General features: G+C 39.4%; 2 protein-coding genes across 18 annotated transcripts in view; both read right to left on the bottom strand.

Annotated features, from left to right (window-relative positions):
• Nucleotides 1-571, bottom strand: part of LOC127855900 (mucin-2-like) — a 31,292-nt gene extending 30,721 nt beyond the window's left edge. For all 17 annotated transcript variants that reach the window (XM_052391799.1, XM_052391806.1, XM_052391808.1 and 14 more), the window contains exon 1: nucleotides 284-571. In XM_052391799.1, coding sequence (XP_052247759.1) covers nucleotides 284-553 — 270 coding nt within the window. In that variant the 5' untranslated portion in view covers nucleotides 554-571. The remainder of the gene's footprint in view (nucleotides 1-283) is intronic.
• A 149-nt stretch (nucleotides 572-720) lies between these two features.
• Nucleotides 721-9,720, bottom strand: LOC127854570 (mucin-2-like). Its single transcript, XM_052389632.1, has 5 exons — nucleotides 9,569-9,720; nucleotides 7,197-7,616; nucleotides 4,603-5,245; nucleotides 1,622-4,212; nucleotides 721-734 (listed from the first exon to the last, which is right to left on the bottom strand). The coding sequence occupies exons 1-5, from the start codon at nucleotides 9,666-9,668 to the stop codon at nucleotides 721-723; spliced, it is 3,768 nt and encodes a 1,255-aa protein (XP_052245592.1). The 5' UTR covers nucleotides 9,669-9,720.
• Between the last annotated feature and the right edge of the window lie 226 nt (nucleotides 9,721-9,946).

Here is a 9,946-nt window from a genome sequence, read left to right on the forward strand (position 1 = left end):
TCATCAGCAAGACATATTTGTTTAGGGCGGTAGTACTTTTGGTGGAACGTTGTGCGCTAAAAAGTAGTCTTCGTATGATTAAGTCCAAAACATGCAATTTTTAAAGCTCAAGTTTAAAATTAACCTTTTAAGAAATGATAACATAGAAACTATCGTTTATGAAAGGGTTAATCTTTAACGTCACTTACTGTAACCTAAATGTTTGCAATCAGATTTAAATGAACGGAATTAAAACAATAAGCGTTGTAATTTATTATTTTATAATAATTCCAAGAAAACGTACCTTTTTATGGTCAACGACCAGCTCTTTCCATGAATTTCGGTCATGTTCAGTTAAATAAAACACGTTAAATGAAATCACGCCTTCGTGCACCGGGAGCTCGATGTAGTCAATTTCGTCTTCAGGGTTAAGCGAGACTTCTACGGTTAATACAGCATCAGTAAATGTCACCGAACCAGGTTCGGAAACACGCAGATTGTCCCTGATTTCATTGAGGTGATCATGATCTGGGAAACGGACCCTCTCGGACGGAATGTAGTCATACTTCGACATCGCATCAACATCAGAACAAACTGGAACACAAAACAATACAATGTTTTGTACTTCTATTGCAAAACCGTTCTGTTTTCAACCAGTTGATTAGCTTAACGATTGCATCAATAACAATAGTCTTATTTATCAATAATATCTAAATTTAAACTTCAATACATCTTTAGCGACTATTTTAAAACACCTGAAGCAACACATTTGTTTTTGGAGTACACGATTGAATCGTCAGTAATGTCTCTCTATTTCTCTTCTCACTTGAATCCATCTGCGATATCCTTTTAATATTGTCCTTGTGTGCACCAATGTCAATAAGTTCGTGTTGTTTTTCTTTCCTCTTCTGCTATCCAACTAATATCGAGTCTTGCATTGGATCTTTAATCATTCACCGGAGTCAGTTTTTCAATGCAGGGAATGTAGTAAAGGCGCCAATTATCCTCGTAGTTACCACAGATATAGCTTTGTTATGACACAATATCTATGACAACAACGATGATACTTGAACCAAACGTTACCTTTTTCCTAGGGACGCCCGGATATTTCCACAAAACATAAGACGTTTACATAAAACTGAGAACGTTATAGAAAGTTCGCCGCATTTCATCGAATTGAAAAATTCTGTGCATGTAAGCTTTTTTGGAAGAATGACAGAGTTACAATTTAAGGGTCGCAGGTTCAATTCCATGACTTGGTGATTGGTAATGAAATTATTTCTAAGGAAATTTGAACTCAGCGACTGATTCCTGTCAGGTCGTTTTAATTTACTTGTATACACATGCGTATTAGCTCTGGTACATCAGCTACTTCAGGTATTAATGGGCAATTATTTCAAATGATAATACCGATGAATACTGTTGAATAATGTTCACCATTAAAAGAAAACAAAAATCAATGTGGACGTTTGATCATAACCATATGGAAACGTAGACAAAAGCGATTGAATTTCAGATATAATACTCTTTAAAAATAATAATATGACCATATAGTCATAAGTATATAGTTTTGGTTCGACTTCAGCGGTTCACACAAAACATTTATATTATAAATAAATAATTTGAAAATATATAAAGTCACCTGTTATTATTGTGGTTGATAAGCTTGATTGTTTGGTGGTAGATTCAGTATTTGGTGTTTCTGTCACAGAAGTTGTGGCAATTGTTTCGGTTGTCTTTGGATTTGTTATAGATGTTAGAGTGGTCGTTTTTAATGATGTCTCAGTCAGAGTGTTGGTGGAAGGATTCGTAGATTCTGTTGGAGTTGTAGTTTGCATTGATACAGTTGGGGTAGTTGGCTTTGATGTTGTTATTGTGGTTGATTCCTCTTCGGTGGAAAATCCAGGGTGGGGCGTAGTTTTAGTCAAATTGGTACTTGGGACTGTGATTGTTCCTTTTTCTATTGTGTAATTGCCCATAGATACTTTTTCAGGGGTGAACGGTGTTGTAAATACGGTAGGAGTTTTATTTGTCGTAAATACAACATAGGTCGTTGGAGGAGTTTCTGTCTGAGTAGTAATTGAAGCTGTTGTAGACGCCGTTAAAGTTGTAGACAATGAAACAGAGGTCGATGTTGGGTTTTCAGTTAGAGAAGTGGTTGACGGGGTTGTAGATACCGTTGAAAATGTAGTCGATGAGACAGCGGTCGTTGTAGGGGTTTCTGTCACATTAGTGGTGGAAGGTGTTCTAGATACCGTTAAAGTTGTAGTAGATGGAACAGATGTCGTTGTTGAGGTTTCTGTTACAGTCTTAGTGGAAGGTGATGTAGATACCGTTGACGTTGTAGTAGATGGCACAGAGGTCGTTGTTGGAGTTTCTGTCAGAGTAGTCGTTGAAAGTGTTGTAGATACCGTTGAACTTGTAGTAGATGGAACAGAGGTCGTTGTTGGGGTTTCTGTCTCAGTCGTGCTGGAAGGTGATGTAGATACCGTTAAAGTTGTAGTCGATGGAACAGATATCGTTGTAGGAGTTTCTGTCAGAGTAGTTGCTGAAGGCGTTGCAGATACCGTTGAAGTTGTAGTCATTTCAACAGACGACGTTGTAGGAGTTTCTGTCACAGTAGTTGTGGAAGGTCTTGTAGATACCGTTGAAGTTATAGTCGTTTCAACAGGTGTTGTAGATACCGTTGAAGTTGTAGTAGATGGAACAGATGTCGTTGTTGAGGTTTCTGTTACAGTCGTGGTGGAAGGTGATGTAGATACCGTTGAAGTTGTAGTAGATGGCATAGAGGTCGTTGTTGGAGATTCTGTCACGGTAATCGTTGAAAGTGTTGTAGATAGCGTTGAACCTGTAGTAGAAGGAACAGAGGTCGTTGTTGGGGTTTCTGTCAGAGTAGTGGTGGAAAGTGTTGTAAATACCGTTGACGTTGTAGTCGATGGAACAGATGTCGTTGTAGGAGTTTCTGTCAGAGTAGCCGTTGAAGGTGTTGTAGATACTGTTGCAGTTGTAGTCGATTCAACAAAGGTTGTTGTAGGAGTTTCTGTCACAGTAGTGGTGGAAGGTGTTGAAGATACCGTTGAAGTTGTAGTAGATGGAACAGATGTCGTTGTTGAGGTTTCTGTTTCAGTCGTGGTGGAAGGTGATGTAGATACCGTTGAAGTTGTAGTAGATGGCACAGAGGTCGTTGTTGGAGTTTCTGTCACAGAAGTCGTTGAAATTGTTGTAGATACCGTTGAACTTGTAGAAGATGGAACAGAGGTCGTTGTTGGGGTTTCTGTCACAGTCGTGCTGGAAGGTGTTGTAGATACCGTTGAAGTTGTGGTCGATGAAACAGAGGTCGTTGTTGGAGTTTCTGTCACAGTAGTGGTGGAAGGTGTTGTAGATACTGTTGCAGTTGTAGTCGATTCAACAAAGGTTGTTGTAGGAGTTTCTGTCACAGTAGTGGTGGAAGGTGTTGAAGATACCGTTGAAGTTGTAGTAGATGGAACAGGTGTCGTGGTTGAGGTTTCTGTTACAGTCGTGGTGGAAGGTGATGTAGATACCGTTGGAGTTGTAGTAGATGGCACAGAGGTCGTTGTTGGAGTTTCTGTCACAGAAGTCGTTGAAAGTGTTGTAGATACCGTTGCACTTGTAGTAGATGGAACAGAGGTCGTTGTTGGGGTTTCTGTCACAGTCGTGCTGGAAGATGATGTAGATACCGTTGAAGTTGTAGTCGATGGAACAGATATCGTTGTAGGAGTTTCTGTCAGAGTAGTTGCTGAAGGTGTTGCAGATACCGTTGAAGTTGTAGTCGATTCAACAGACGTCGTTGTAGGAGTTTCTGTCACAGTAGTTGTGGAAGGTCTTGAAGATATCGTTGAAGTTATAGTCGATTCAACAGGTGTTGTAGATACCGTTGAAGTTGTAGTAGATGGAACAGATGTCGTTGTTGAGGTTTTTGTTACAGTCGTGGTGGCAGGTGATGTAGATACCGTTGAAGTTGTAGTAGATGGCACAGAGGTCGTTGTTGGGGTTTCTGTCACGGTAGTCGTTGAAAGTGTTGTAGATAGCGTTGAACCTGTAGTAGAAGGAACAGAGGTCGTTGTTGGGGTTTCTGTCAGAGTAGTGGTGGAAAGTGTTGTAGATACCGTTGACGTTGTAGTCGATGGAACAAATGTTGTTGTAGGAGTTTCTGTCAGAGTAGTCGTTGAAGGTGTTGTAGATACTGTTGCAGTTGTAGTCGATTCAACAAAGGTTGTTGTAGGAGTTCCTGTCACAGTATTGGTGTAAGGTGTTGAAGATACCGTTGAAGTTGTAGTAGATGGAAGAGATGTCGTTGTTGAGGTTTCTGTTACAGTCGTGGTGGAAGGTGATGTAGATAGCGTTGAAGTTGAAGTAGATGGAACAGAGGTCGTTGTTGGTGTTTCTGTCACAGAAGTCGTTGAAATTGTTGTAGATACCGTTGAACTTGTAGTAGATGGAACAGAGGTCGTTGTTGGGGTTTCTGTCACAGTAGTGCTGTAAGGTGTTGTAGATACCGTTGAAGTTGTGGTCGATGAAACAGAGGTTGTTGTTGGAGTTTCTGTCAGAGTAGTGGTGGAAGGTGTTGTAGATAACGTTGAAGTTGTAGTCGATTCAACAAAGGTTGTTGTAGGAGTTTCTGTCACAGTAGTGGTGGAAGGTGTTGAAGATACCGTTGAAGTTGTAGTAGATGGAACAGATGTCGTTGTTGAGGTTTCTGTTACAGTCGTAGTGGAAGGTGATGTAGATATCGTTGAAGTTGTAGTAGATGGCACAGAGGTCGTTGTTGGAGTTTCTGTCACAGAAGTCGTTAAAAGTGTTGTAGATACCGTTGCACTTGTAGTAGATGGAACAGAGGTCGTTGTTGGGGTTTCTGTCACAGTCGTGCTGGAAGATGATGTAGATACCGTTGAAGTTGTAGTCGATGGAACATATATCGTTGTAGGAGTTTCTGTCAGAGTAGTTGCTGAAGGTGTTGCAGATACCGTTGAAGTTGTAGTCGATTCAACAGACGTCGTTGTAGGAGTTTCTGTCACAGTAGTTGTGGAAGGTCTTGTAGATACCGTTGAAGTTATAGTCGATTCAACAGGTGTTGTAGATACCGTTGAAGTTGTAGTAGATGGAACAGATGTCGCTGTTGAGGTTTCTGTTACAGTCGTGGTGGAAGGTGATGTAGATACCGTTGAAGTTGTAGTAGATGGCATAGAGGTCGTTGTTGGAGTTTCTGTCACGGTCATCGTTGAAAGTGTTGTAGATAGCGTTGAACCTGTAGTAGAAGGAACAAAGGTCGTTGTTGGGGTTTCTGTCAGAGTAGTGGTGGAAAGTGTTGTAAATACCGTTGACGTTGTAGTCGATGGAACAGATGTCGTTGTAGGAGTTTCTGTCAGAGTAGTCGTTGAAGGTGTTGTAGATACTGTTGTAGTTGTAGTCGATTCAACAAAGGTTGTTGTAGGAGTTTCTGTCACAGTAGTGGTGGAAGGTGTTGAAGATACCGTTGAAGTTGTAGTAGATGGAACAGATGTTGTTGTTGAGGTTTCTGTTACAGTCGTGGTGGAAGGTGATGTAGATACCGTTGAAGTTGTAGTAGATGGCACAGAGGTCGTTGTTGGAGTTTCTGTCACAGAAGTCGTTGAAATTGTTGTAGATACCGTTGAACTTGTAGAAGATGGAACAAAGGTCGTTGTTGGGGTTTCTGCCACAGTCGTGCTGGAAGGTGTTGTAGATACCGTTGAAGTTGTGGTCGATGAAACAGAAGTCGTTGTTGGAGTTTCTGTCACAGTAATGGTGGAAGGTGTTGTAGATACTGTTGCAGTTGTAGTCGATTCAACAAAGGTTGTTGTAGGAGTTTCTGTCACAGTAGTGGTGGAAGGTGTTGAAGATACCGTTGCACTTGTAGTAGATGGAACAGAGGTCGTTGTTAGGGTTTCTGTCACAGTCGTGCTGGAAGATGATGTAGATACCGTTGAAGTTGTAGTCGATGGAACAGATATCGTTGTAGGAGTTTCTGTCAGAGTAGTTGCTGAAGGTGTTGCAGATACCGTTGAAGTTGTAGTCGATTCAACAGACGTCGTTGTAGGAGTTTCTGTCACAGTAGTTGTGGAAGGTCTTGAAGATATCGTTGAAGTTATAGTCGATTCAACAGGTGTTGTAGATACCGTTGAAGTTGTAGTAGATGGAACAGATGTCGTTGTTGAGGTTTTTGTTACAGTCGTGGTGGAAGGTGATGTAGATACCGTTGAAGTTGTAGTAGATGGCACAGAGGTCGTTGTTGGGGTTTCTGTCACGGTAGTCGTTGAAAGTGTTGTAGATAGCGTTGAACCTGTAGTAGAAGGAACAGAGGTCGTTGTTGGAGTTTCTGTCAGAGTAGTGGTGGAAAGTGTTGTAGATACCGTTGACGTTGTAGTCGATGGAACAGATGTCGTTGTAGGAGTTTCTGTCAGAGTAGTCGTTGAAGGTGTTGTAGATACTGTTGTAGTTGTAGTCGATTCAACAAAGGTTGTTGTAGGAGTTTCTGTCACAGTAGTGGTGGAAGGTGTTGAAGATACCGTTGAAGTTGTAGTAGATGGAACAGATGTCGTTGTTGAGGTTTCTGTCACAGTTGTGGTGGAAGGTGATGTAGATACCGTTGAAGTTGTAGTAGATGGCACAGAGGTCGTTGTTGGAGTTTCTGTCACAGAAGTCGTTGAAATTGTTGTAGATACCGTTGAACTTGTAGTAGATGGAACAGAGGTCGTTGTTGGGGTTTCTGTCACATTCGTGCTGGAAGGTGTTGTAGATACCGTTGAAGTTGTGGTCGATGAAACAGAGGTCGTTGTTGGAGTTTCTGTCAGAGTAGTGGTGGAAGGTGTTGTAGATAACGTTGAAGTTGTAGTCGATTCAACAAAGGTTGTTGTAGGAGTTTTCTGTCACAGTAGTGGTGGAAGGTGTTGCAGATACCGTTGAAGTTGTAGTAGATGGAACAGATGTCGTTGTAGGAGTTTCTGTCACAGTAGTTGTGGAAGGTCTTGAAGATACCGTTGAAGTTATAGTCGATTCAACAGGTGTTGTAGATACCGTTGAAGTTGTAGTAGATGGAACAGATGTCATTGTTGAGGTTTCTGTTACAGTCGTGGTGGAAGGTGATGTAGATACCGTTGAAGTTGTAGTAGATGGCACAGAGGTCGTTGTTGGGGTTTCTGTCACGGTAGTCGTTGAAAGTGTTGTAGATAGCGTTGAACCTGTAGTAGAAGGAACAGAGGTCGTTGTTGGGGTTTCTGTCAGAGAAGTGGTGGAAAGTGTTGTAGATACCGTTGACGTTGTAGTCGATGGAACAGATGTCGTTGTAGGAGTTTCTGTCAGAGTAGTGGTGGAAGGTGTTGTAGATACCGTTGAAGTTGTAGTCGATGGAACAGATGTAGTTGTTGAGGTTTCTGTTACAATCGTGGTGGAAGGTGATGTAGATTCCGTTGAAGTTGTAGTAGATGGCACAGAGGTCGTTGTTGGGGTTTCTGTCACAGTAGTTGTTGAAGGTGAAGTAGATTCCATTGAACTTGTAGTCGATGGAACAGAGGTCGTTGTTGGGGTTTCTGTCACAGTAGTGGTGGAAAGTGTTGCAGATCCTGTAGTATTGGTAGTAAACGATGTAGTCGTGGTTCCTGCTGTGAAAATGATTTTAAATTATATTATATATATATATATATATATATATATATATATATATATATATATATATATATATATATATATATATATATATATATATATATATTATATATTAAACAAAAAGAAAATGGTTAATTAGCAAAAACATTCTATATGACTAGCACAGTTAACAAAGTTAATGACATTCAATTTTATTTCATAAAAAAATTTGAGTTAGGACTTGGATACTGGTTAATTATACTTTCGTTTTATTAACTAAAGTGAGTTAATATTAAACGGAGGAATAAACCAAGAAAAGAAGATAAAATTACTTTGTGAAATACAAGGCCAGAGGTATTTTATCCACGTAACGTACGTAACGCTACGTAAATCACACATTTGCTGAACTGAACTAAAACATTAAATTAATAGTATTATATGTGTGTGTCGTAGATGTATTGTGAGTTAGAAAAGAACGATGTGGAATATGAGTCATGCTTGCCTAAAAATGAGGGTTTTAATAATTAACTTCTGAACATGAGCAACTTTTAGCAAAGTATCATGATAACAATTTAAAGGGTATGGGGGGGGCGGGGGTAATGAAAAGACATAAAACTATAGACACATAAATGACTGAAAACTTCAAGAGTGACCTTAACCTTTATCTTGCGTTTACAACCTATTGCCCTTGCATATTGGCTCAATTACAACAGAATTTGAACCTCGTTTGATAATACATTTTCAGAAAACAAAGAATATATATATTGTACATGAAATGGAGGCTTCTATATTAAATTAAAACGATGACTTTCAGCCTTTGTGACTGGCTTCTGCATCTTCCGCAATTATTATGACTACAAAATAGCAAAGTTTAATGGAAAATCCTTCAAATTGTATGGGAGATACGGAGCAGAGCCAATGCATAACTTTCTGACATTCAAGTGTGAAATTCATTTTGAGCCTTGATCCATCATAATTGACTCGTGACTTTTGAATATCTTCTCATTAATCTAGATGTTTTAGCCAAGTTTGGTTAAAATCCTTCAAAAAGTTAAATAGATATGGTAGGTACATGAACATGAAGGTTCATATTTTTCCCATTAAGTGTGACCTTAAACCTGCGCGCAATTGACTGACTATAAACCTTCACGCCATTGACTGACCGTAAACCTGCGCACCGTAGATTGACCATAAACCTTTTGCGCCATTGACTGACCATAAACCTAAGAGCCATTGACTGACTTTAAACATGCGCACCCTTAACAGACCATAAACCTAAGTGCCATTGACTGACCATAAACCTAAGCGCCATTAACTGACCTTAAATCTGAGCGCCTTTTAGTTACCTTAAACCTGCGCGCCGTTGACTGACCATAAACCTGCGCATCATTAACAGACCTTAAACCTGAGCGCCCTAGACTGAGTCATGCTTTCGGTACGTCAAATCAATGACAAATATTTAAGCCAAGCTTCATGAAAATCCATCAAAGAGTATGTGATATGGCGATGACTTCAACAATAAGACATAACCTTCATACCTTTAAGTGTGATCCGGAAAAACTCATACTTCTTGCTGAGCGCCTCAACGGCCATAAAATTTAAGTAAAATATCACGAAAATGCTAATTTGAGTATAGTGTGAGGCAAATATGATGACACAACATCAAAATGGTACAAACAAATTGACATACTATTGGACAGAGAGAAGATTAATATTCCCATAAAAAATGGTTTCATCCTTCAGAGCAGGGGATTTCAAACTTTTGCGTTTACTAAATGAATAAGTGACATATTTTGTTTTCGATTTCTATCAGGTATCACAAATATGCATTCAAAGTGTGTGCATGTCTCATGTCACTAAATCTAAAACAAAAGAAAAATCAATCAGCAAACAAACCAAAAAAACCTTTCATTGATTAAACTAAAATACGTATAATTTTTGAAATATAAGAACATTAACACTGACTTACGTTCCTTTAAGCAGACATGGACCGTGATATTTCGTACGTAAGGAAGCGCATTTTCGCCGCTGGAATACTTAGTGAATGTAAGAGTGACTTTAGTTGTCATGTTGACATAGCTGTGGAAGAATCTCTCTGTTCGTGTCAGTACATCTGAATTCTGTATTGCTCCAACTAGTAAAATACCCACAACATTTTGATGTTATCTAAGTGAAAATGAACTTGTTAAAACCCGGAAAATAAACATGAACATTCCCGCAAAACATGGTTTTGGACATTTTGAAAATTTGCTTAAAACCATGTAAAATACAAAATGAAAACGTATTTAAAAGGTGTTTAAATTTGTCTTAAGCTGTTCAACCAAGATTTGTGTTTTATATCAAGATT

Source organism: Dreissena polymorpha, chromosome 13 (assembly GCF_020536995.1).
Source record: "Dreissena polymorpha isolate Duluth1 chromosome 13, UMN_Dpol_1.0, whole genome shotgun sequence".
Lineage (NCBI taxonomy): Eukaryota > Metazoa > Mollusca > Bivalvia > Myida > Dreissenidae > Dreissena > Dreissena polymorpha.

Bases quoted from the DNA above. Each gene is read 5' to 3' on its own strand.
- LOC127854570 (XM_052389632.1), bottom strand. From the start codon at position 9,668: ATGACAACTAAAGTCACTCTTACATTCACTAAGTATTCCAGCGGCGAA. The intron at 7,617-9,568 runs GTAAGTCAGTGT...TCATTTTCACAG, and splicing joins CCATGTCTGCTTAAAGGAAC to CAGGAACCACGACTACATCG. The intron at 4,213-4,602 runs CTTTGTTGAATC...TCCTACAACAAC, and splicing joins ACAGAAACTCCTACAACAAC to CTTTGTTGAATCGACTACAA.